At 44.1% G+C, this 26,969-nt stretch overlaps 3 protein-coding genes across 3 annotated transcripts in view; all 3 read right to left on the bottom strand.

The window, feature by feature from the left end:
* LOC135073494 (cytoplasmic dynein 2 heavy chain 1-like) overlaps window positions 1-3,724 on the bottom strand; it is a 38,409-nt gene extending 34,685 nt beyond the window's left edge. Inside the window, exons 1-10 of the mRNA XM_063967679.1 lie at window positions 3,600-3,724; window positions 2,659-2,782; window positions 2,467-2,574; window positions 2,232-2,388; window positions 1,681-1,888; window positions 1,275-1,449; window positions 981-1,133; window positions 692-864; window positions 305-407; window positions 30-167 (exon numbers count right to left, since the gene is read on the bottom strand). Coding sequence (XP_063823749.1) covers window positions 30-167; window positions 305-407; window positions 692-864; window positions 981-1,133; window positions 1,275-1,449; window positions 1,681-1,888; window positions 2,232-2,388; window positions 2,467-2,574; window positions 2,659-2,782; window positions 3,600-3,724 — 1,464 coding nt within the window. The remainder of the gene's footprint in view (window positions 1-29; window positions 168-304; window positions 408-691; window positions 865-980; window positions 1,134-1,274; window positions 1,450-1,680; window positions 1,889-2,231; window positions 2,389-2,466; window positions 2,575-2,658; window positions 2,783-3,599) is intronic.
* A 10,992-nt stretch (window positions 3,725-14,716) lies between these two features.
* Window positions 14,717-26,969, bottom strand: part of LOC135073495 (cytoplasmic dynein 2 heavy chain 1-like) — a 41,897-nt gene continuing 29,644 nt past the window's right edge. Inside the window, exons 37-44 of the mRNA XM_063967680.1 lie at window positions 17,580-17,793; window positions 17,018-17,263; window positions 16,320-16,690; window positions 15,890-16,031; window positions 15,690-15,809; window positions 15,288-15,440; window positions 15,072-15,233; window positions 14,717-14,890 (exon numbers count right to left, since the gene is read on the bottom strand). Of these exons, the coding sequence (XP_063823750.1) occupies window positions 14,717-14,890; window positions 15,072-15,233; window positions 15,288-15,440; window positions 15,690-15,809; window positions 15,890-16,031; window positions 16,320-16,690; window positions 17,018-17,263; window positions 17,580-17,793 (1,582 nt within the window). The remainder of the gene's footprint in view (window positions 14,891-15,071; window positions 15,234-15,287; window positions 15,441-15,689; window positions 15,810-15,889; window positions 16,032-16,319; window positions 16,691-17,017; window positions 17,264-17,579; window positions 17,794-26,969) is intronic.
* On the bottom strand, window positions 18,715-25,373 carry LOC135073294 (laminin subunit beta-1). Its single transcript, XM_063967409.1, has one exon. It carries the CDS (start codon window positions 25,350-25,352, stop codon window positions 20,007-20,009), a length of 5,346 nt encoding a protein of 1,781 aa, XP_063823479.1. The 5' UTR covers window positions 25,353-25,373; the 3' UTR covers window positions 18,715-20,006.

The raw sequence follows: 26,969 nt of genomic DNA on the forward strand, positions 1-26,969 counted from the left end.
ATTTAAATAAAATAGCTCATGACCATTACCTGCAATAGGAACTGGTGCACAGCACTGCAGCGCCATGAATCGCTGGATGCGCGGTCTAGCGAACGCACCACCAGCGCCAATCGACCACCACCAGAATCGCCCCCGCCGTAACCACCACCCGAACGAACCGCATTATTCTGCAAAAAAGTATCATAGATCATTTAAATAGGAAATACGATTTCGATCGATTTTCAGTTAAAAATGTATCGTTGGTATCTGAAAAGTCTAAACTACTAAATGTGACCATGTGATAAAGTGACGAAATAAGATTTACCCTTTTCAATTCAGCAATAATGTCCCCTGGCTCTAGTAATGGTGTACAGTCAATTGTTATCGCAGTGAGGTTCGTTTCTTTTACTACATATTCGATTAGTGCACTGAAACAAAAAACAACAAAAATACAATCAGATTCTAGATTCTATCAAATCTTGAGCCAAAAATCTATACTAATATTATAAATGCGAAAGTAACTCTGTCTGTCTGTCTTGCTTTCACGCCTAAACCACTGTCCCGGGAAAGGACATAGGATAGTTTATATCCCGGTTTTTGAAACAGGGACGCGCGCGATGATGTTTTTCTGTGACAGACAAAATTCCACGCGGGCGAACCGCGGGCGAAAAGCTAGTGGTTTATAAAATTAAAAACAAAGCACGAAGGTTACCTCTTAGCTGAGGCATCAGGGCCTATGAGTAGTAGATGGGAATCTTGCGACAGCGCACAGGCTCGCACTGCCGGCTCGCGGTCCGCCAGCCGCCTCGATAGATACAAATTTTCTGATACCCACTCCTCCGGAGACACTGCACTAGTGGGCGGGGTGCCTAATGTATCTGAAAGCTGTCAGGAAAGTTATAAAAACGCTTTTTTGCTACTAAAGATGTCTAATTAGCATAGTACAAGAACATTGTTCAGAATAACTACAGCCACGTTGGTCTATTTAAAGTTCTACAAACCTCTTGATGAAAACTATCGATAGAGTTTTCTTTAATTATGCCCATCACACTTCTTTCGATCGCAAAATACGCAATGTCTTCTGGAATGCTGGAATTAATATTCGGTCCCATATTTTGGGTAATGTATTCGAACTGAGTTATTATTTGTTTTACCTATAACAGACAATCGATAAACTCATTAGTAAAATTGTTAGTTAGATGTTGGTTAGAAATGTCAATAAACAGATAACAAATCATGAGAGAATTATATTTACTTTGATTACATTTAAATAACAATATAACACTATTACTAACCAAAGAGAAATCGTAACTTTTAACAAGAACATTAGATTGATTAGCGCGGAACCATTCCAAACATTTCTTGATAGCTCGTTGGAGAAGAGGCGCTCCCACTTTTGATGCGTCATTCTCAAGTTCAATCTTGCGCATCCAATTATCCAGTACTTCTTGAGCGCAACTGCTTTCTTCACTGAAATAAATAGTTGAAACATAAAGAGTGGATGGATATGAGATGACATGTAAAAATGTTATCAAAAAAGACACCGTAGAACGCCGTATGTTTTATGCTCTGTGCTTTTTCGTAATTTCAGAGTTGCTTCTCATTGTTTGAGATTATCAATGAAAGTGATATGATAGATAAATCTTCTTTTTGCCACGTCTTATAGGACATCCTATATTGTTGTTTAGACTCTGCACTTACTTCAACAATATGATCCCCATTCGCGACACGGTCGCCGGCGAAGCATGCTCCAAACTGTGCGTCTCGAATATGAAGTTGACGTTGGAGCCGAATTGTATGCGCCAGCCGGACGGCAGGGTCAGCAGACGGTTGTCATCTAGCACGGAATTCAGTGCTTCTATCCACTCGGGGTCGATGTCCCCGTCGCATACCACCCATGACCAAATATCTGATAAATTTTTGCCAAATCATCATTATCTAAATGACCTATTTAGTCTCTACTCTCCACAGCAAGAACACGACCAGACTAGAAGCAAATGGAGGATTTGGCGCCCTCTTTCTATGGATACTGTAAGAGGCTAAGGAAAGGAATAACTAAAGACTAAGGAGAAATGTCGTCTGGCCTCGTGAGTGTAGCATAATATCTGTATTGCTTTAATGTTAAAGTAGTGAGACATAATATGCCTGTCAAAGTTTATCAGTCGTTGTTTTGCATACAATATAAAAGCAGCCTATGTTCAGCTGTAGATATCTTAAAGCTAATGAAATGTATTGTGATAACTTCACTGTACCTGAAGGCTGGTTAGAGACTTCAAGAGCAGTGGAGGATATGACGCCATCGGTCCACTGGCGGGTGTCGTGGTCGATGTGGCCTAGCAGGGAGTTGCGACTCATTGCTTTCGGGCAAATCACGTACTCCACTATGTTTTTGCCTTGACTTGTAAGTGCCTAATAACAAAATTAATCACATATTACAGTGTTAGAGGTTTTTGTGCAAAGTTTAGTATGTACAACATAACTACATACCGATTTGAGTAGACGCCTAATCGTGGTTTTTCCTGAGCCGGGAGGACCGACGATTACAACCCCCATTCTTTGTTGCAGTTGTTCGTATATTTCTGTACATTTTTGAATCTGAAAGCATGAATAAATAAATGTTACTACGCTTCTCCATAATCATAATATCACACATAAAATAATTAAAAATAGGATGCATACCTGTGATTTGTTGTTGATCAAATGCAAAGTTTCAAATGAAGTTTCAAGGGCGCTGCAAATGGGATCTTCATTTTGTTCTTCTTTCGGAACGTCAGCGAAAACCAGCGATAGGATGTCTTCAAATCTAGGAAATTTTAAAAAGTTATTAAATATTCCGGTGTCTACATGTATCGTTCATACAGTTAAAGTAATACAATATGATATCACTTCTGTGTACTTTTGTGTTTAAATTTCGAAACGACAAACACTGCACACTGCTAGCGCCGAAAGCTACCATCGCGGTACAGCACAACTCAACGCTATAGCGAGGAGATAGAACGTAGCACTATCGTTCAGTTCGATAAAGATTTTGGCATTATGTTACAGAATCTCACAGAAGTAGCGTTATTCTGTTTCGCGAAGCCTACCTCTCGGCGTCGTCCTGCGTGAGCTTGGACACGTTATTGAGCGTGAGCAGGCGCCGCATGGCCTGGCGCTGCGCGGGCAGCGGGTCGCGGCGCCGGGCCGCAGCGGCCGACCGCCGCCTAGTCATAGTGACGCTGCTAGCTTAACAGGCGCCTGTCGAGTGTTTACATAGAAGCCTACCTCTCAGCGTCTTCTTGCGTGAGCTTAGACACGTTATTGAGTGTGAGCAGGCGCCGCATGGCCTGGCGCTGCGCGGGCAGCGGGTCGCGGCGCCGGGCCGCAGCGGCCGACCGCCGCCTAGTCATAGTGACGCTGCTAGCTTAACAGGCGCCTGTCGAGTGTTTACATAGAAGCCTACCTCTCAGCGTCTTCTTGCGTGAGCTTAGACACGTTATTGAGTGTGAGCAGGCGCCGCATGGCCTGGCGCTGCGCGGGCAGCGGGTCGCGGCGCCGGGCCGCAGCGGCCGACCGCCGCCTAGTCATAGTGACGCTGCTAGCTTAACAGGCGCCTGCCGAGTGTTTACATAGAAGCCTACCTCTCAGCGTCTTCCTGCGTGAGCTTGGACACGTTATTGAGCGTGAGCAGGCGCCGCATGGCCTGGCGCTGCGCGGGCAGCGGGTCGCGGCGCCGGGCCGCAGCGGCCGACCGCCGCCTAGTCATAGTGACGCTGCTAGCTTAACAGGCGCCTGTCGAGTGTTTACATAGAAGCCTACCTCTCAGCGTCTTCTTGCGTGAGCTTAGACACGTTATTGAGTGTGAGCAGGCGCCGCATGGCCTGGCGCTGCGCGGGCAGCGGGTCGCGGCGCCGGGCCGCAGCGGCCGACCGCCGCCTAGTCATAGTGACGCTGCTAGCTTAACAGGCGCCTGTCGAGTGTTTACATAGAAGCCTACCTCTCAGCGTCTTCTTGCGTGAGCTTAGACACGTTATTGAGTGTGAGCAGGCGCCGCATGGCCTGGCGCTGCGCGGGCAGCGGGTCGCGGCGCCGGGCCGCAGCGGCCGACCGCCGCCTAGTCATAGTGACGCTGCTAGCTTAACAGGCGCCTGCCGAGTGTTTACATAGAAGCCTACCTCTCAGCGTCTTCCTGCGTGAGCTTGGACACGTTATTGAGCGTGAGCAGGCGCCGCATGGCCTGGCGCTGCGCGGGCAGCGGGAAGCAGCGCCGTGCCGTAGCTGCCGACCACCGCCTAGTCGTAGTGACGCTGCTAGCTTAACAGGCGCCTGTCGAGTGTTTACATAGAAGCCTACCTCTCAGCGTCTTCTTGCGTGAGCTTGGACACGTTATTGAGCGTGAGCAGGCGCCGCATGGCCTGGCGCTGCGCGGGCAGCGGGTCGCGGCGCCGGGCCGCAGCGGCCGACCGCCGCCTAGTCGTAGAGGCGCTGCTAGCTTAACAGGCGCCTGTCGAGTGTTTACATAGAAGCCTACCTCTCAGCGTCTTCTTGCGTGAGCTTAGACACGTTGTTGAGTGTGAGCAGGCGCCGCATGACTTGGCGCTGCGCGGGCAGCGGGTCGCGGCGCCGGGCCGCCAGCGCCGCGCCGCAGCTGCCGACCGCTGCCTAGTCGTAGTGACGCTGCTAGCTTAACAGGCGCCTGTCGAGTGTTTACATAGAAGCCTACCTCTCGGCGTCTTCCTGCGTGAGTTTAGACACGTTATTGAGTGTGAGCAGGCGCCGCATGGCCTGGCGCCGCGCCGCAGCTGCCGACCGCTGCCTAGTCGTAGTGACGCTGCTAGCTTAACAGGCGCCTGCCGAGTGTTTACATAGAAGCCTACCTCTCAGCGTCTTCCTGCGTGAGCTTGGACACGTTATTGAGTGTGAGCAGGCGCCGCATGGCCTGGCGCTGCGCGGGCAGCGGGTCGCGGCGCCGGGCCGCCAGCGCCGCGCCGCAGCTGCCGACCGCCGCCTAGTCGTAGTGACGCTGCTAGCTTAACAGGCGCCTGTCGAGTGTTTACATAGAAGCCTACCTCTCAGCGTCTTCCTGCGTGAGCTTGGACACGTTATTGAGCGTGAGCAGGCGCCGCATGGCCTGGCGCTGCGCGGGCAGCGGGTCATGGCGCCGGGCCGCCAGCGCCGCGCCGCAGCTGCCCACGGCTGCCTTCAGCGCGCGCAGCCCCCAGTCGTAGTGCCGCTGCTCGCTTAGCAGGTGCCTGTCGAGTTTTGTACACGGGAACATGAGTGAACTGGTAATATTACGGGTGGAGAATAAGCGCTCCTGCACACGACGCCGCCGCCGCGCCGTCGCCGCGCCTTTGCACTGTTTATACGCGCCGCGTGAAGCTCGCTGCCGCGCCGCTGGCGAAATTATGCTTTGATAGCGCGGTGGTGGCGCGGCGGCGGCGCGGCGACGGGCTTTACTCGGTGTGTATGAACAGTGTAGGGGCGCGGCGGCGGCGCGGTGGCGGCGTCGTGTGCAGGAGCGCTAATCGATAATAGTTTAAGTTAATTTCTATCACAAACTTTTGCTCGCAGCTTCACCCGTCAGTCTGCCACAGAAAGCCTTTATCACGTGCATCCTGTGATTTTCCCTAAGTGCCAAATATTTTTTATATAAATTGATTACCGAATGATCGGTTCGATCGTGCGAGGCTCTCAGGCGCACGATCTAATGTGGACTTGCTGACCATGTTCGATACATGATGGATCATCCGGCGTACATCTGGATATTCTTTATAACCTACCTTTGTCGGCCGTTTGGTGTAGTGGTTCGAAACGGACTACTATTCCGGAGGTAGCGGGTTCGATTCCCGCACAGTACAAACATTTGTGTGCATGAACATATTTGTTTGTATTGGACTGGGTGTTTTCTATGTATAATAAGTATGCATTTACAAAAAAAAAAGTATTTAAGTATGTTTATATCCGTTGTCTAGTACCCATAGTACAAGCTTTGCTTAGTTTGGGACTAGAAGCGCAGTGTAAAATGTCTAAGGATATTTATTATTATTTATTTATTTACCTGGCGAGCGTGAACACGCTTCATGTCTCTATTAGGCCTCAGCCTCGAGTTTAGCGGGCAGCGGGGCGGGAGCGGCGGCGGCGCGGGAGCGGGGCGGGCAACGCAGACCCGTTCTCGAAACAAGCGGGCAGCTCGCGCGGCGCTTTAGCGGCGAAATGTTGTGTTCGGGGTTGTGTTGTCGAGATATTTGTTTTTATTCGCAAACGAAATGTTTGAACAACGGCGACAATTTTATTTCGATTCAAATTTATTCCTAACGCTCGATTTATTGTGGGCAAAAGAAGGAGTGCGCTGCCCGCTCAAGCGCCGCTGCCCGCTCCCGCCCCGCTGCCGCGCCGCTGTTTTCGAGAACCGGTCTATTTGATTTTGGCATGTATTTAAATGATCTTTTTAAATTAGCAAAAACGGCAAATAAAAAAATCTAAATGGTCATCTATTTTAATGATTGATCCTCTTCCTTTGAGACATAAAATAAATAAAATCGATCGATATTTTAACCTCTTTTGAACTACGCAAAAATAATTTGAGATGTAAAAATTATATCTGATCGTTACTTGTTGGTCCTCAAAAATAAAAGAAATGAGCACCAAATATTCAATATTGTGATACTTTTTTAAATAATTCGATTTGTATAAATTATTTTTTGTCTATATCAAATAATCTTCAAAATAACTATGTTATGGTACCTATTTTTATTAAGTTGTAGTCAAAGGATGGAAACTATTTAAAGGCACTTGATGTTCAAAGATTTTTTTTTATTAAAAAAGCATACTTAACACGTTCACTCTGCGTTATCGGGTCGAATTGAACTTAGGTGCTGGATGCGTTGGTGTGGGATGGATATGTCACCGTAAGATTACAAACATCGTTCGATTACAATCTATCTCGTGAGATTGTAAACTGTCGAAAAATTGTGAACCGTAACATATGATTGCAATTTAACGCATTATTTTTCGCTATATTGTAATCTATCGAAGTGAAACTGTAAAATTACAATCTGTCCCGCGTCAAATTGTCAACTGTCCGAAAGCTCTTCCTGATTGGTCGGTCTTATTGTAAGAGCGACCAATCACGACCAGCCGTTCTTTGTCCCCACAGAGTTAGAAATGAAATAGAGGTGATAGTTAAATAAAATAAATACACTTCAAAAATTCTTCAAGTATTTATTTATTATTTAGTAGGTAACAATTATTTTGTCTTTAAACATAAAATAAAATTGGAAATATAAAAAAAACACTTTTATAAAAAATATTTTGTCGTGTAACAAAAAATAAAATTAAACACAAAAACGGTTATTTTGTCCTCAAACTCGAACTGAAATTGGGAAATTATAAAAAAAAACTTATAAAAAATCAATCATTTTGTCCTCTAACCTTGAGATTTAATTATGCTGTACTCATCTAACAATTTTATTATACTTTGTATTCTTTGATTTAATTTTGTCCATTCTAATTTTTTACTATTTTCATTATGCGCACTGTAATATTTTTGTTACTCTATGGTAAATTCGTTCGGATTAACAATACCTGTTTTTTCAGAGGCATTTTGTTGACTAGGCTCAATATCCGACATGGCAAATAGTATTCAATGAGATCACTTAAGTTCACACGCATACAAATATTAAAACACGAAAAATTTATGTAATTTACGTTATGTTCGGAAACTAGCACTAATTCGTTGGTTTATCACAGATTTTTTTACGTCCACAATAATTTTACATAACTAATTCTATACATAGATATGTTATTTTTAACACGAAATTAATTTATAATCACAAAAACACATAGTTTACATTTAACAACAAACCAAATAACAAACAAATATGGCGAGTGCCGGGGCGGCGGGGGGCACATAACGTTCAACCAATCAGCGCCTGAGATAACAATTTGACCGCTTCCCATCGATAGATTACAATAAAGCGAAAAATAATGCGTTAAATTGCAATCATATGTTACGGTTTACAATTTTTCGACAGTTTACAATCTCACGAGATAGATTGTAATCAAACGATGTTTATAATCTTACGGTGACAGATATATTCGGTCTTTTCAGTAGAACGAAAGATAAATATTGTTTTGCAATTGTTTCGTCAAACACAGTAAATATTTGGAAAAAAAAAACTTATCAGGTCCTTACGACCCGATGTCGCACTAAAAGTAAACAAATATCGTTTAGTGCTTTTATCGTGTCTAATCGACCCATTGACAGATGACTTTATGGTCACTGATCACGGTCGAGATCGGTATACTAAGAGATCATCAACCTTGCGATTTGAAAAAAATAAATAGGTAAAAATTATGATGTCGGGTTCAGGGATGTCAGAAGTAAGAAATTATTTTACATAGCGCCTCTAGTCCCAAACTAAGCAAAGCTTGTAATTTAAACAAACATGGCAATGTACCATTCTGCTTGCTTATTGGCCGCTAAGCCAACTCAGTAACCAATTATGGACGATTGTCACTCAACCACAAAGTACCGCGTAAATTAAAAGATATTTTTTAATTAAAAATATTAACCAATAATATTTTTTGTTAGATCAAATATATTTTAAAGCTAAGTTATACATAGATCGAAATGTATTTATTAGGTGATCGATATTAAAAGGCAAACTTGATATAAAAATCATCAAATTAACAAAATTAAAGATCAAGAACTATAAAAGAGGATCAAATATTATTTTTGTTTACCAAATATTAAAAGAGTATGTTAAACATAATTATTATGCTACCTTTAATGAAGATCATTCATAATTTATCCGTAGATCAACTAATATAGACCCAATAATTAATATAAAGATAAAATATAATAAAAAACATCATTTATTTTTAAAAGTGCACATACAAAAAAGATCAATTAGTTTTTAGAGGATCAAATAATATTGTCCCTTTGATTTTACGCATAAGATCCTGCCGCTCCCGCGCCGCCGCCGCTCCCGCCCCGCTGCCCGCTAAACTCGAGGCTGAGGCCTTACCTGGCGAGCGTGAAGACGCCGGCGAGGTCGGCGGCGAGGCGCGGCGCGTGCGGCACGGCGCGCGCGGCCAGCAGCTGCGCGGCCAGCGGCGGCGGCGCCGGCGCCAGCATGGCCACGGGCCGCAGGCGGGTTGCCAGATGGAAACTTACCAAATCCGGGACAATTCTACTAGGACAACAACGGTGTCGGGTCTTGGCCATAGTAAAAATATCTTGGTTTCTCAAATGATTTAATTTGTATTTCAAAAGAAAAATGCCATTTATTTTCAAATACACACTTTTATTAAATAAGTAATGTACGTCAACGTACATAATAGGACTCACAGGCAGGCCAGCTGTGTCATTTGTTATTACATATTAGTTTATTTTGACACAAAACTATTAGGTTTTCGGAAATCCGGGACAGTAATGTCTAATTACTGGACACGGGACAAGACGCAAAATTCCGGGACAATCCCGGATTTCCCGGGCATCTGGCAACCCTAGCCGCAGCGCGCGCCGCCCGCCGTAGCCGCGCCCGATGGGGTTCATGTCTCTACTACCTGGCGAGCGTGAACACGCCGGCGAGGTCGCGGCGAGGCGCGGCGCGTGCGGCACGGCGCGCGCGGCCAGCAGCTGCGCGGCCAGCGGCGGCGGCGCCGGCGCCAGCATGGCCACGGGCCGCAGCCGCAGCGCGCGCCGCTCGCCGTAGCCGCGCCCGATGGGGTTCATGTCTCTACTACCTGGCGAGCGTGAAGACGCCGGCGAGGTCGGCGGCGAGGCGCGGCGCGTGCGGCACGGCGCGCGCGGCCAGCAGCTGCGCGGCCAGCGGCGGCGGCGCCGGCGCCAGCATGGCCACGGGCCGCAGCCGCAGCGCGCGCCGCTCGCCGTAGCCGCGCCCGATGGGGTTCATGTCTCTACTACCTGGCGAGCGTGAAGACGCCGGCGAGGTCGGCGGCGAGGCGCGGCGCGTGCGGCACGGCGCGCGCGGCCAGCAGCTGCGCGGCCAGCGGCGGCGGCGCCGGCGCCAGCATGGCCACGGGCCGCAGCGCGCGCCGCCCGCCGTAGCCGCGTCCGATGGGGTTCATGTCTCTATTAGGCCTCAGCCTCGAGTTTAGCGGGCAGCGGGGCGGGAGCGGCGGCGGCGCGGGAGCGGGGCGGGCAACGCAGACCCGTTCTCGAAACAAGCGGGCAGCTCGCGCGGCGCTTTAGCGGCGAAATGTTGTGTTCGGGGTTGTGTTGTCGAGATATTTGTTTTTATTCGCAAACGAAATGTTTGAACAACGGCGACAATTTTATTTCGATTCAAATTTATTTCTAACGCTCGATTTATTGTGGGCAAAAGAAGGAGTGCGCTGCCCGCTCAAGCGCCGCTGCCCGCTCCCGCCCCGCTGCCGCGCCGCTGTTTTCGAGAACCGGTCTATTTGATTTTACGCATAAGATCCTGCCGCTCCCGCGCCGCCGCCGCTCCCGCCCCGCTGCCCGCTAAACTCGAGGCTGAGGCCTTACCTGGCGAGCGTGAAGACGCCGGCGAGGTCGGCGGCGAGGCGCGGCGCGTGCGGCACGGCGCGCGCGGCCAGCAGCTGCGCGGCCAGTGGCGGCGGCGCCGGCGCCAGCATGGCCACGGGCCGCAGCGCGCGCCCCAGCGCCGCGGGGAGCGCGCGCCGCCCGCCGTAGCCGCGCCCGATCGGGTTCATGTCTCTATTAGGCCTCAGCCTCGAGTTTAGCGGGCAGCGGGGCGGGAGCGGCGGCGGCGCGGGAGCGGGGTGGGCAACGCAGACCCGTTCTCGAAACAAGCGGGCAGCTCGCGCGGCGCTTTAGCGACGAAATGTTGTGTTCGGGGTTGTGTTGTCGAGATATTTGTTTTTATTCGCAAAAGAAATGTTTGAACAACGGCGACAATTGTATTTGATAAACGGTGTATTTTCGATGATACTGAATAAACATTTTTTCTATCTTTCTTTCTTTCAATTTTATTTCGATTCAAATTTATTCCTAACGCTCGATTTATTGTGGGCAAAAGAAGGAGTGCGCTGCCCGCTCCCGCCCCGCTGCCGCGCCGCTGTTTTCGAGAACCGGTCTATTTGATTTTACACATAAGATCCTGCCGCTCCCGCGCCGCCGCCGCTCCCGCCCCGCTGCCCGCTAAACTCGAGGCTGAGGCCTTACCTGGCGAGCGTGAACACGCCGGCGAGGTCGGCGGCGAGGCGCGGCGCGTGCGGCACGGCGCGCGCGGCCAGCAGCTGCGCGGCCAGCGGCGGCGGCGCCGGCGTCAGCATGGCCACGGGCCGCAGCTAGGGTTGCCAGATGGAAACTTACCAAATCCGGGACAATTCTACTAGGACAACAACGGTGTCGGGTCTTGGCCATAGTAAAAATATCTTGGTTTCTCAAATGATTTAATTTGTATTTCAAAAGAAAAATGCCATTTATTTTCAAATACACACTTTTATTAAATAAGTAATGTACGACAACGTACATAATAGGACTCACAGGCAGGCCAGCCGTGTCATTTGTTATTACATATTAGTTTATTTTGACACAAAACTATTAGGTTTTCGGAAATCCGGGAGGGTAATGTCTAATTACTGGACACGGGACAAGACGCAAAATTCCGGGACAATCCCGGATTTCCCGGGCATCTGGCAACCCTAGCCGCAGCGCGCGCCGCCCGCCGTAGCCGCGCCTGATCGGGTTCATGTCTGTATTACCTGGCGAGCGTGAACACGCCGGCGAGGTCGGCGGCGAGGCGCGGCGCGTGCGGCACGGCGCGCGCGGCCAGCAGCTGCGCGGCCAGCGGCGGCGGCGCCGGCGCCAGCATGGCCACGGGCCGCAGCGCGCGCCCCAGCGCCGCGGGGAGCGCGCGCCGCCCGCCGTAGCCGCGCCCGATCGGGTTCATTGTGGCCGCCACCCCGCACCATGGGGACACCTTTATCTGTAATTTTGTTGCAGTTCTGTAATAGTGCGATTCATGTAATCGTATTACGCTGTGTATATCACCGTATAAGCCTAGGCGCAGACCACTGATTTTTCGTCGGCCGACCGACAGTTGGGCCCGATTCTAATTTGTATGAAGAATCAATCGGTGCAATGTGCGCACTTCCATATACAGTCGTGGTCAACTAATTAGGGACAGATAGAATACTAAGCAATACTAAGTGTTCATATCCTATTATTGTGAGCTTCATTCAATATTACTGGCTGTTACTTTGTAAACATATTGACTATCAAGTACTCTATTTAACAGAATACAATAACAACAAAAAAACTTACTAACTTAATAAAAAATCTTAATCAAATCACATGAATCGGTAATTATGGTACGGACGGTCTGGCCACCTAATTAGGGACGATTAAGTTTTTCCTTTTAAATTAAAAAAAATAAAAAGTAATAACTTTTATTCTGTTCATTTGTAATTTCGGCGTCATTTTGAAAAGCGATATTCTTATCTTGCGAGTTAAAAACTCATCAAATTATTAAAGGTAATGGGCTGAAAGAAAAGCAACAATGCGCTAAGTTAATAATCAATCTTTATCAGTGTGGATGGCCATACCGGTAAATTGCAGATCATCTGAAATGTTCCAAAAACATGAATCTACGATGCAGTGGCTTATTTCAAAATCATGAAACCACAGAAAGTATGCCTAGAAGGAAGAGGCCAATAAAAACAACCCCACAAGATGATCGCAGAATGGTCACTCTCGCAAAGAGAGACCCCTTTAAGGGTTTCGTTCTGATCAAGAGCGAGATTTTTGGACCAGAACCGACTGCTGGAGTATCTGCGAGGACCGTCAGAAGGCGACTGGTGGAGGCAAAGCTTGTAGGAAGAGTTCCTCGAAAAGTTCCACTACTGAAGATGGAACACAAAGAAGCAAGATTGGCGTTTGCAAGAAAGTATGGACATTAGGCTTTTGCTCAATGGATAAATGTGCTGTTTTCTGATGAGATCAAGATAAATCTTATTTCATCCGATGACAGACAATACGTGCGACGACCTGTAAAGTCCGAAATGATACCAAAATAAACGAAGAACCAGGTGAAACATACAGGCGGCAATATAAAAATCTGGGGCTGTTTTTCTGGACACAGAGTGTAACCTATAAAAAGAACTGAAGTTAAACTTGAGCAATTCCAATACAAATAAATATTGGAGAAAACGATGCTATCGTATGCTGAAGAAGGCAGTCTCATGAACATTTCAACACGATAACGACCCAAAACATACCGCGTACTCTGTTTAATCGTTCCTAGCGCAACAGTCAGTGACGGTACTAGATTGGCCCGAAAACAACTCAGACTTAAGCCCTATAGAGCTTATGGTATGAAACGAAGGAAAAAGTTGCAGTTCAACGTACTGGCACTAAAAATCAGCTTTTCGTGGCATTTCATGGTGTTTGGAATAAAATTTCTTTAGAAACCTGTAAAGATTTGATTGCATCCATGCCGCGCCGATGTCAAATGGTTATAACCAACAAAACCAACCATAGTGGTTATAAAAATACGTTTGATGATTTTGTTTTGTATTCTATATTTATTAATGAACACTTTAATAATTTCCAATTTATTTACATTTACAGTGAAAGTGTTACGTGTCCCTAATTAGTTGTCCATCCCTAGGTCAATAAATGTGTAGGTGGCAATGATTTATTTATTTTAAAAATATTGATCGCAACTAGCTAGTTAACTAACTAGTTTCTTTTCTGGCCTTTAAATATTTAGAATACTAGCCAAATTACTTGTTATTAATAGGCACAAGCTACAAAGCCTCGTGAAGATTTTTTTTTCGGACTGGAGAGACGGTCTTGTGTTTTAGTCATATAACGTCCCTAATTAGTTGACCACGACTGTATGCCCATACTGATTAACTGCCCAACTAAACTATCGGCCGACAAAAAGTCGCACTCTGCGCCTAGGCTTCTTCTTCTTATTCGTTATGCTCTTGGCAGAGCGGTCGTGGTCACGTTGAGGCGTTGTTCACATCGGTTGTAGAGGCGGATACAACTCTCCGCACGATCTCCCTCCGTCTCTCTCTATTGGCAGACTGTCTGGTGCAGTCACATAAGCCGTCTCCCACTGCTGCTTTCACTTGGTCGGTCTAGCGCATTGGTGACCTGCCACGCGATCGGGTTTCTTCGACTTTTCCCTGGACGTCGCGTCTAGGCTAAGATTATAAAAATCGCGAGATTGTGAACAGGAACATACTGCTTACCATTTAAAGGATTATTTTCGGAAGACTAAGGAGCGTGTCAATGTGATGTTATACCAGAGGCAAATGGCGGAGTCAGTCCACGCTGGAAGGACTTGGGACAGCCGTTGGGTAGGCCTACCTTGTTCAGTTTTGTGTCTCCAATTCTACCATTGAACGCGTCCCCGGGTTGCGGATAGGGAAACATCTCCTAGTCATAAGGGGTACCTGTAGCCGACGGTCGGTCGAACTCATCGCAGTAGCCCCACGCGCTAGTCTAGTGCTGCACCCATTGAGCGTGGCAATCCTGTCGCCGCCCCTTGCCGAGTGCGTCACGGCAGCCGACAGCCGGTTGACCTTGTCGAGCAGCCCCACGCTGTCTTTAACACTAGTTTAATGCCACACCTGTTTCCCATTGAGCGTGGCGGTTCTATCGCCGCTCCTTGCGGAGTGCGCCACGGCCGGCAACAACGCGGCGAGTTGGTGCGCCACGCCGGCCAGCGCGGCGGCCGACAGCCGGTTGAACTCGTCGAAGCAGCCCCACGCTCTCTCTAACACTACTCTAGTGCTGCACCTGCTTCCCGTTGAGCGTGGCGGTCCTGGTCCTATCACCGCTCCTTGCAGAGTGCGCCACGGCCAGCAACAATGCGGCCAGCTGGTGCGCCACGCCGGCCAGCGCGGCGGCCGACAGCCGGTTGAACTCGTCGAGCAGCCCCACGCTGTCTTTAACACTAGTCTAATGCCACACCTGTTTCCCATTGAGCGTGGCGGTCCTATCGCCGCTCCTTGCGGAGTGCGCCACGGCCGGCAACAACGCGGCGAGTTGGTGCGCCACGCCAGCCAGCGCGGCGGCCGACAGCCGGTTGAACTCGTCGAAGCAGCCCCACGCTCTCTCTAACACTACTCTAGTGCTGCACCTGCTTCCCGTTGAGCGTGGCGGTCCTGGTCCTATCACCGCTCCTTGCAGAGTGCGCCACGGCCGGCAACAATGCGGCCAGCTGGTGCGCCACGCCGGCCAGCGCGGCGGCCGACAGCCGGTTGAACTCGTCGAGCAGCCCCACGCTGTCTTTAACACTAGTCTAATGCCACACCTGTTTCCCATTGAGCGTGGCGGTCCTATCGCCGCTCCTTGCGGAGTGCGCCACGGCCGGCAACAACGCGGCGAGTTGGTGCGCCACGCCGGCCAGCGCGGCGGCCGACAGCCGGTTGAACTCGTCGAAGCAGCCCCATGCGCCGCTCAGCGCCAGACCAGTTAGCAGGCGACCCATGCACTCCGCGTCCATTGCCTGGAGAATACGCAAAAAATAGCTACTAAAATCGAATGTAACGTTGACGTGAATGATTCAAGGTGTGGAAAGATTATCTACTTCGTATTTAAGTCATAAATATGTAATCACAATCTACTATATTTTACGCTTACAAACTTTATGCCTAAATTATAAATGTTTATTGGTTGCCATCGATCATTGTTTTTAAACAAATCTAAAAATGTTCGCATGAAATCACGATTGGTAAAAATATAAGTAGGTCCTCACCTCGTCACAGTTGAAGACCAATACTAATCGGCCGACCAAACCTCCTAAAGCTTTTACGGATTCCGTTTTACCAGTACCGGCTGGGCCAAATGGATTACCCACTAGACCCAGATGTAGAGACTGAAACGTCAAAAGTTTGTAAATCACAACAATAATCTCTTAAATTAATCAATAACACTTTTGAGTAAGTGAATGCATACCTGAGTCAATATAAGGAAACATTCATCAGCTAGCTCTGTTCTGACAAACTGTCCAGTATGAACTCCTAGGTATTCATAGGAGTATGAAATTTGAGCTAAGCCCATTTTAGCTACAATTTCCTTCGTATTTAATAAATAAAACCTGTAAGCAAAGTATTTTTCATTAATCCATTTTCATTTTCGACATAATACCTACGGCTTTTTCACAATACCTGTGCTAACTGAGCGAGGATAGTGACTCTACCGATAGATTTTTACACTCACGCATTGCTTATGTAGGTAGCTAAAGAGCAAGGTTTTACTAGATCTTGAAAAGCAGCCATAGTGCTTTTAAATTGTGTGATTGTATAAATGCCTCCTAAATCAAATTATTATTATCCTACCAAACATTACAAATGTGTGATTCATATTAACAACAAAAAAAACTTGCCTCAGCTGTTTTTGCCAAAGCCAGTCGCTAGTCGACACAACGTTGCTGTCTATTAGACTTTGAACGACAACCATATAATGAGCACATTGTAATATGAGTGCTTGTTTCTTGTAACGCTCACTTTCATCCTCGATATCAGCAGCTGCATAATACGAGTTTTCTTTCTCGATGTTGGCTTTCAATTTGTGCAATTCCTTTGCAGTGATCGCTCTTTCCGCCTGTTCGGTGAATCGGACGTTTTGAGCGAGGCACAGAATTTGCGCCGGCAGCGTAAATGGATCTTGATCTTGTAAGGAACTGGTTACTACGCATTTTAATATCATATTTTGCAACGACGACCTCATTTCACTTTCGAGATTCTTCAGCCAAATCTATCGACAGGAAAATAATTTTGTATACTTTTTATGCTTGAATTAGTATTGATGTATTAAATAAAAGTATAGTTGAATTAACTAGGTAGTAAAAAATGTACGAAGGTCGAAGCAAGTAGGAGCGAGTCTACAGTTCGTTTAAATATTAAAAGTAAATAAGTACCGTTAGCTCCTCTTAGTAAGCTACATAATATGATTGTGTTACGAGTGGGTTTACCACAATAGTCAAGTGGCGGCGGGCTCGAACCTGCGTTCCTCGGGTCACGAGTCGGACGCCTTCACCATTCGGCTACCTATTGTCGCATAATGATAATAGTTTATTTATACCTCTACTGGACAGTCTATATCCACTGGGTGGTCCAGTTGCAACGTTTCGTCGTACTGACTGCACAGTGCAGTTATGGACAAGTCCCCAGGACCTAGGCGCACCCCCGTAATGCCTGGGAACAGCTTCTTGAGATGCGTCTGCATGACTGCTTCCCTGCCTTCGGCTCCGGCTCGTGCTTGGCCAAGCAGTTCTAATAAATCGTCGTCGCTCATGAAATATAGTCTTGGGAATATGGAACGTTTTTCCTGCGAAATATAGAATAAATAAATTTGGTTTCAATTAAAATTAGTGCACGGACATAATTAATAATACCTAAACTAAACAAAAATATAAGAATCGTGCGTTAGGGCACTTAGGTGCTTTTATTGAATTAGGCAGCATAGAAATCTTATTTATCCAGGTCTCTTAATTATTTAAAACTATAAAATAAAGTACAAAAGGCGAACATAAGGCCATATTTATCCATATTATTATATTCTATCCATATGATAACTTTGGGGTCAAACAAAAATAGAGTAGATACTGCAACCTGATAGCGTTTAGATTAACTAGAAAACTTACATCGATGTATAGATTTAGAGCTGATTGACAGGCGTGAAGTTGTTCTGAGATAGAATCGAGCATAGGCTGGAGTCGCGTCGACTGCAAAAGCGCAGACAGTCTGGGGTCTCCTTCCAACACACGCGTAACCTGTCTGAAGCCTTGATCCACTTTACGGAATTTTACTCCTAGTTCTCCATCGTCGTTAGATAGGATCGGTTCCAAATAAAGCCATCTGTAAGAGCAATTTATGGTAATCGATAATCATGTTACGCGCCATAATTTGCCATTTTAACAGAAATTCCAAGCGATAGAATCGAGCCATTCAATTTTTATAGGTGTGCAAAACAACTATTGTGTGTAAGCGGTTTTCAGGTTGTTTGGCTGAATCGGTAAATACTAGGTGGGTCAATTATTCAGGAGTTTTTGTCATACGGGTTACCGTATGACAAAAACTAACTATTAAAACTAAACTAATATTAGTTATAACATTAGTTTAGTTTTAATAGTTAGTGACAAAACAGCTCTAATGACTCACTGGCGTGGTAGTGCGATGATCTACCTTACACCTGGGTTTGATTTTAAGTTCAATCACAAATAAGATCACAAATGTCATGCTGAAAGTCATCGCTGAGTACCTACTCACCTCGTAACGAAAAGAACGTTTTCTAAAATGACTATGGAGATACATACAACCTTGTTGTTAAAAGTTATTGTTTTATGTTAAAAACTAGCTTTTGCCCGCGGCTTCACCCGCGTGAAATTTAGTTTGTCACAAATCGTCATAAATTATAGCCTATATGTTATTCTAGGTTATAAACAATAATACTGTAAAGTTTCATCAAAATCCGTTCAGTAGTTTTTGCGTGAAAGAGTAACAAACATCCAGACATCCAAACTTTCTCATTTATAATATTAGTAGGATTACCAGGTTATATTGGCCAACTATAGATATAAGAATTTTGTGATGTAGTGAGTTGTTTGTTCTGTCTAAACAAACCTTATTTTGCATTTAAAAATGAATTTGTCATTAACTTACAAATTTTTACGTAAAGTTTATCATCGCTTTCAAGTAGGTATTACTCGTATGTAATTAAATAAAAAGTTACAAGATTGATGGCAAAGGGCAGAAACTTAACTAAATAAAAATACGAAAATTAGTAAAAGTTTTTATTTACAATTAAGTATCGGTGCGTTGGCATTATAATAAACTATGACCTAGTTGACAAATTGTATTCACAGTTATTGGTAAAAAATAATACACACAATCATAAAATTATTGATCAACGTATCTTATTAGACATATTATGTACTAGGTCGATAAATGCAAAATAATAAATATTTATGTTACAATTGGTATATGGCACATACAAATTAATATAACATACACACATAATATTCACATAATAAAATTATTAAGCTAAATATTCATAGTTAAACGCTCATATGTATAAGTAACTTAATAGTAATCAATAGTATGCAAATATATATAGTGTATCGGATCGTGACATTTAATCAAATATTTATTTATATACGATAATTTAAAAAATATTTATTTCAAATGCACAGATAGCGTCATAGTCATAGCACATTATTATCCTACAAAAATATAATAATTTTAGAATGACCAATATAATTGTTAACAAAGAATGCTTAACCTGATTTATCTTTTTGTACTTACTATATTTCCTACAAGAACTATTCTTTGGAATATTTGTTTTTTTTTAATCATCAACATTTGTTTCGTTTTTACTTCCAGGTGTTATTTATAAGCGGAAGAAAGCAGAGTGAAAATTTCTCATCTGTACTTTATTTAGATTTTTATGAAGCTTCTATATTTAGCAATAACTAAAAAAATATTTCAGGTGTTGGCACGGTAAGTTGCAATAAATAAAAAATCCAGTCACACGATTCTCTTGCACTTATCATGCCAACGCCGCTGATGAAATGATCTTGATCAAAGACTTTCTCTAATATGTGAAATTAAGGAAATTTTAATTACTTGTACAAAAGGTGTCCTTATTACTTACAAAAATCATGTTTACTACACAGAATATTAGTAGAGGTTGTTCAAATGACCGACTGCAGTTACATAAGTTATTATAATAAATGAAATTTTACATTACATTACATAAGTAATAATATAGATTAGACGCAGTCATACTACATCTCTCAAAAATGACTAAAACTGAACTATACAGTAGGTACTATGGCACTCAATTTAAAAACTGATAATGTAGTATAAGACTAGGCGCAGACCATCGATTTTTAGTTGGCCGACAGTTGTGCCCGATTTTAAATTGTATGAAGAATCGGCCAAATCAAATCGGTGTAATGTGCGCACTTCCATACATGCCCATACTGATCAACTGCTCGACTAAACTATCGGCCGACGAAAAATCGATGGTCTGCGCCTAGGCTTAACAGTATTAATAAATGTGGCCACTTCTACGTCGTGCAAGACCTGTAGTGATCAGAACGCTTTGTGATTTCCGAAAGGTAGTAATTCATTAGAGTATTAAGCTCCCCTATTTCCTTTTCTAGAGTGTTAAGTTGGGCGTTATGATCGTTATACAGCTCTTCCATGTTAGCTAGCACTTTAAGTTGCGACTGTGTCTCGCTAGCAAGTTTTGTAGCACGGTTTAGTAAAAGCTGCGCTCGCTCTCTAGAATTTGATGTCTGACTTGCGCGCTCTGCAAGGGACATGTTAGTCTGTTTGAAGTCTTGTCTAAGCTGTCTTGCCTTTTGTTCGGCCATTTCAGCTCTATTAACGACATCGTTTGCCTCCTGCTTGACTTGTTCTGCATCACTTTCTATTTTTAGGATATCTTTCTGTAAACCTGAAAGACGGAGTCGTAGGCCTTCAACTTCATCTTTTGTTTCATTCGCTTTCTTTTGTGCTTGCTCTGTCTCCATAGCTATTGGAACTAAATCTGCTTTGGCTGCATCAATGTCACTCTTAGCTTTGTTAATTGCATTTTCTGCAGCATCTTGTGCAGCTTGAGCTTCATCCAAAGCCTCCAAAACTTTATTAGCCATTTTTAATGTCAGATTTGCCGATTGATTCACCACAGTAGCATTCAGTTTTAACGCTTTGGCTCTTTCTAAGTCTGGCTTTGTTTCAATTATGATGTTTTCTATATTTGTTAGTTGCGATACAGTAGAGTTAATTCGATGTGATAATTCAGTAATTTCTTTGGGTTCTATGCTAATAGATAATTTGAGTATATCTTGCGCTAAAGTCCTTACATCGGCCGGAGTGTTAGATGTATTCGATAAGAACTCTTTTAACTCGGAAGTAAGTTCTAAACTTTCATTGGTTATGCGTTCAGCTGATGATTTGAAATCGTTAGCTCTATTAAATAAGTCGTTTGCTCTTGAACGAACCACTATGGTATCTTGTTTTACTTGCGAAACTGATCTAAATAGGTCTTCTGCTGTTAATTCATGTTCTTTGATTCTGTGTTCGGTTTTATTGGCAAAATCTAATGCTTGTTCCGCTTTTGTAACAGCTCCTTGGTCACAAGATATTCCGCCGCATTTTCCACAACCGGCGCCTCCACAAATGTCACAGCTATCACTTTCTTGACCACACATTTTTTCGTTTAGCTTAGGCAAATGTGATTCCAGATCTGATAGTTGACTCTGAATATCATCTAGCTTTTTATCATTTTCATTTTGTGTATTATTAAAGTTTGTATACTGCAATTCAATTAACCTGTCTGTATTTTTGATTTGCCTATCGGTATTAGCAATTATTGTTTGTACTCCTTCTGCTTCATCTGATGCTTTGACAGCTCTTTGTTTTGCTTCTCTAGTTAAGTTTAGGGCGCCTTCTAGATTGGCCTCTTGCAATTTCGTTGCATTGCTGCCAAGTTCAATGGTCTTACCTTTCAAGTTTTGAATGTTGTTTCTTAGTCCATCTAATGTGACGTTACCTAAATTGATTTTTGATGTTATGTCATTGAGATTATCATTGGCATCTTTAACTTTATGTTCTACTGATGTTAGTTGATCTTGTAAGCTACTGATATTTGATAAAAGGTCTTTAACAGTTGTTTGCCCCATTTTAGCGCTTTGGAGCATGTTTTCTACTTCCGCTAACTTATTAGTCATTTCATCAAAATCTCTAGTGTAAGCACCTGTAGCACCTACGACTTTTATTTTGCTGGCATTTCCGATAGCATAATCAGTTTGGATACGTAAATCATTAATAAGGCGATCCCAGTTATCGAAACATTCTCCACAGGCGTAGCAATCGGGTGCTTCTCCAAGGTAACCTCGAGCACATAAGTCACAATTGTATCCGCCAATACCAGGCTTACATATACATGATCCATTTTCTCTCATACATTGTTGTGATATAGATCCACGTAAGTCACATTCACATTCATGACATTCCAAATTCGGGTCACCCCAGTGATTTTCCTGACACTGATCGCATTGTCTTCCTCCATGACCAGGTTTACAATCACATTTTCCAATATAGGGATTACATTGAGGTGATAAAGATCCTATAGGATCACATTCACAGGGGTCACACCCTGTTCCCACTGCTATTCGCCAGTGATTATCTGTGCATTGATCACAATTTACACCTTTAACATTGTTGAAACATGGACATTGACCTGTGATACCATCACAATTTCCTCTGGTAAAGTTTGTTCCAAGAACAGAGCAGTTACACTTATAACAAGCTTTTTCGACTGCATTACCGTAATATCCTTCTTGACAAACTTCACAATGGTCACCTGCTGTATTATGTAAGCATTGTAAACATTTACCAGTATAAGGATCACAGTTACCGGGTTTTGTAATATCGGTATTATCATTACACTCGCATTTTTCACAGGTTCCTTTAATAGGGTCTCCAAAGTAGTTATCAGCGCACACATCACAAAGAAGACCGGCATATCCTTCTTTACAATCACACACCACATCTTTCGTTTCGGAGTCTAATTCACATCGATCAGCGTGACTGCTCTTGTTAGGATCACCTTTAACACCTGGACAAGGACAAGGACGGCAAGGTATATCTACACCAAGTCGAGGATCACCGTAATATCCATCTATGCATCGCTCACATCTGTGGCCTTCGGTGAAGTCTCTACATTCTTTACATGCACCAGTTCTATCGTCACATTCCATTGCATGACCATTACAGTCACATTGTTGACAATTCGGGAAGTTAAAATAACCAGGCTGACATAGGTCACATGCGCGTCCGTATGTATTGACTCTACATTTGCATTGACCACTTGTAGCATCGCAAAAATTATCAAGTGAACCTATACTGTTGCAGTCGCAGCGCTTGCAGCCGAATTTACTAAAACCATATGTGCCTGGCGCACAGCGGTCGCATCTGGGTCCGACGATATTTTCCACACATTGACAGTATCCTGTGTAGGGATTACACTGATGACTTTTTGATCCTGAAGGATCACACTGGCATGATTCAGTGCCATTGCGGATGTAAAATCCAATACTAGCATGATATTTTTTGCAAATTTCTGGCACTGTGTCTCTATTAAGGCTGTAGTAATATGAATTTCCACAATCATATCGGTCAAACTCCTCTTTCAAATCACTTCTATTTGCGAAAAAGGGTATGTCATCAAAAGACGGAATAAGAACAATGGAGTCAATTAGTACTGATGCTCTTGCATTTGATGTTCGGCCATCTTGTCTTCCTAAATATATCCTTATTTCTGTATCTTTATCCTTTTCTAAGCACACTGGCGGCGTAACCAAAACACTACGTTGATTAGCAGGCAAACTTGTTGATACTGTATCATCTTCGGGACGCACATTTGCACAAGGTGAATCATAGTCTATTGGTAACGGTCGTTTTACTAATATAGTTGCTTCTTCCCAATTCGTAGGTGAAAGTGGTTCATATCTTATCAAAACGTTATAATTCATACTGGTCTTCAGATTATTGACTTTGAAAACTAATGTACTTCCTTCTGGTATTTTCATAAAACCTGGCCCAGTCCAAGTCTCTTTTCCTTCAGGGAAACTTTCCCTAATAACGACGTGACAAAGTTGACTCTGGATAGCATTATCGTCGATTTGAGAGTCACATTGGCTGGACTCTCCTTCAATTACAAAAGAATCTAAAGCTCCGACAAAGAAGTTTTGAATAGGTTGATCACAACGACGCCCAGTGACGTGTGAGCGACATTTGCACTGCCCAGTAATAACATCACAATCGCTATCGATCGATCCACCCAAGTCACAGTCGCAAGGCAAGCATCCGTCGTCACTATCAGCTAGACCATAAAATTCAGGCAGACATTGATCACAATTTCTACCTGTAACATGACGTTTGCAGAAACAGTTACCAGTGATTGGATCACAGCCTCTTTCATTAATCGTTCCTAGACTATTACACGTGCAAGAAATACAACCTTCAGGATTAAGAGGATCGAAACTCCAATAGCCGTCTTTACATCTGTCACATCGCGCTCCATCTACATTAAGTTTACACAAGCAGCGTCCAGCGGTTTTATTATAAACTGCATCCGTCTCATCATCACATAGAACCTCCTGATCGGTAGTTCCTTCCGGGTCACAATCACATGGTTTACAAATATCAGGGCTTTGAATATCTAAACTAGGGTCCTTGAAAAACTTAGGCTTACACCGTTCACAATTAAGTCCCATAGTATTATGTTGACAATTATCACACACACCTCCACTAATTTTACCAGTTTTGTTGTACACAGCAGGGTCAAAATGACAGGTTGTAGCATGATTATTACACGTGCATCTTTTGCAAGCATTCGAAGTTTTTCCAACCGCTGGTTGCCAAGGAAGATCGTTGTAAAAATCTTCGCAGTATTCACAATTAAGTCCACGCGTGTTGTGGGTACACTCACACCGTCCATGCACCATGTTGTTTTTTGATTCCACTCCCGGCATTGGCAAGCACCGAGATGCATGACCATAACAGGAACAAGAACCGCGAACCGTCATCTCATATATGGAGTAGTAGTATTTTTCTTGTATCTCATTTCTATTATCTAGTAAGTCGTCTCCGAGAGTGTGTAATTTCGTAAAGTTAATTCGTAGGTTCGTCATTCGTAATAAGTTTTGTACTTCTTCTGAATAAGGATTCGTTACGTTTATGTTCGGAGGTAAGACTCGAAATATTACTTCACCTTCAGTCGACGGCGCTACTCCTGAGTACCTGGATTCGCAAACAATTTCTGTCAGCGAGCGCTGGGAATGCTTTGGTACACCAGGGAAAGCATCGTCGCAGTTGTGTGCAAAGTATCGATAGACCCGCCAAGTTTTTCCAAAGTCAAATGATCTCTCCACCAACATCGCAGCCGGTCTGAAGGTTTTAAACTGTATTATAAGATGCGTAAGATGAAATTCCGCTTCCATATCAAGTTGAATGGTAACATTTTCTTTTCCATTTTCCGATTGCCACCACGATTTGTTTCTCGTTCCGGGTAGAAACTTGTAAATTATGTTTTGAATTCGATGATTCAAGTGGGGTTTGTGTATGGTGCTGTTGGTAGAGTCGCACCAAAAGCATTTTTTCCGGTCCTCCAAGTGGGATACGATGCAGTAGCGTTCACGGCCGTGCACACCGCACGTGGACGAGGCGGAGAGGCGGGCCTCGCGGCCTATGAGCAGGTTGCCGGTGGCGGGGTAGCAGGAGCTGAGCTCGCAGGCGCGGTCCAGCAAGCGCGGGTCGGCGCGGAGGCGGTCGCGCTCGCGGTTGTACACGGCGTCGCCGGCGGCGATAAGCGTCGACACGATAAACAAAGCGCGCAGAGCCATGGCGCGCTACGTACGGGCTCTTCGCGCGCCTCTCACTGCACTGGGCACGAAGCCGTCTCAATCGCGCACTCTCGCGCTGGCTCCCGCCCCTCGTCCCTGGCCCCCGTGCCCTACATAGGCAGGTCCGAACTCAGACTCGATTTAAATTACTCAGCGCCCAACCACTACCTATAATATTCACATGATGTCATGTAAGTTGATGAGAAACAACTTTCAACATTGTGTTTAATACAAATAAGATTTTATTGTTTTATAAATAAACTCACCCGAAGTAAATTTAAATAGTACTTAAGTACTGTAGTTGTATTATTCCTTAATTGAGCTTTGAACAACATTTTGAATGATAGTCTATTCCGATATTAAGTACTTATGTATATGCTTAAGTATTCTCTCATAATTATATTATTCTAGGGTCGTGTGCTTTAATTCCAGGTGTATTTAAAAAGGCAAATTTTAGAAATAAAACTTTACACATATTATAACAGTATACATAAATGTAAGGTATTTTTTTCAATTATATTTTACTTTGGAATTATTTTTAAGTGGTGATTTAATATTCTCATAATATCTATTTGTAAGGAAAAAAACTACACATACACATATTATTCAAAATATTTCACTAACAAAACAAACTGATTCTTTCTTGGGGGCTACTAAGGCAACGGGATAACAAAGGTAAAACTACGATTTTTGATTTGACTTACGATTACGCGGCTAGTGCGGCCCTGTGCGAGGCGACGACCGCTCCCGCCCGCACGCCTCTGACCGTTCTCCGAAACGGGCGCTTACCAACAAAAATAACAACGCATTTCGGGATGCGCTTTTTGTTTTGGCCATTATTATGGCAACAGGACCCTTCCTAGTCTCGGCTTAGCCTTTGGGACCGACGCGGCGAGCGCATATGGTGGGTTTCTTTGACATATTTCGAGATGATGTAAACAATATGGGCAAGTCGTGTCTACGTTTTCGCAATGAAGGTTCTATTGTATAGCATTAACGTAGTAAGAAAGTTACGCCTCACTCATAAGTTATTATTATGTTATCTTATTAATTTAAACTTTATTGGGTCAGTCAGGAGAAAGAGAAAGTTTTTATATGGATGGTTTTGGTAACATAGAGGAGTTTACAATGTTACAATTTGGATAATACAATACATGAATTTGCATTAAACTAAGCACAAAAATGAGGTCAAGAAAGTTGACAAAGTTTATTACTCCAGAAAGTAGGACTTCCTTCTCGCGTAGGTACCTACAATAAGAGCGATATGATTTCGCTTAATCAATCTTAAGGTAGTAATTAATTAACCTTAACTGGCTCAATATTTTTATACACAACACATCAAGTTTTTTAAGGTAGGTGTAAGTAGGTGTGGTAGGTATGTACCTATATGTTTTTTTATGCATAACAAGGCAGGTATTTGACCACAATCGCACCTGATGTTTAAGTGGGATGCAGTCTAGGATGGTACATATCTGCCCTGTAAGTGCCTATTCACTCTCGTATATTAGATCTCGTATAAGTATATTAGAATTCGCTACTAATTAAATTCAATTTACGGATTATGTTTGAAGTGTACAAATGTATGTAATATGTATAAATGGTATTGTAGTTTAATTA

Source organism: Ostrinia nubilalis, chromosome 7 (assembly GCF_963855985.1).
Source record: "Ostrinia nubilalis chromosome 7, ilOstNubi1.1, whole genome shotgun sequence".
Classification (NCBI taxonomy): domain Eukaryota; kingdom Metazoa; phylum Arthropoda; class Insecta; order Lepidoptera; family Crambidae; genus Ostrinia; species Ostrinia nubilalis.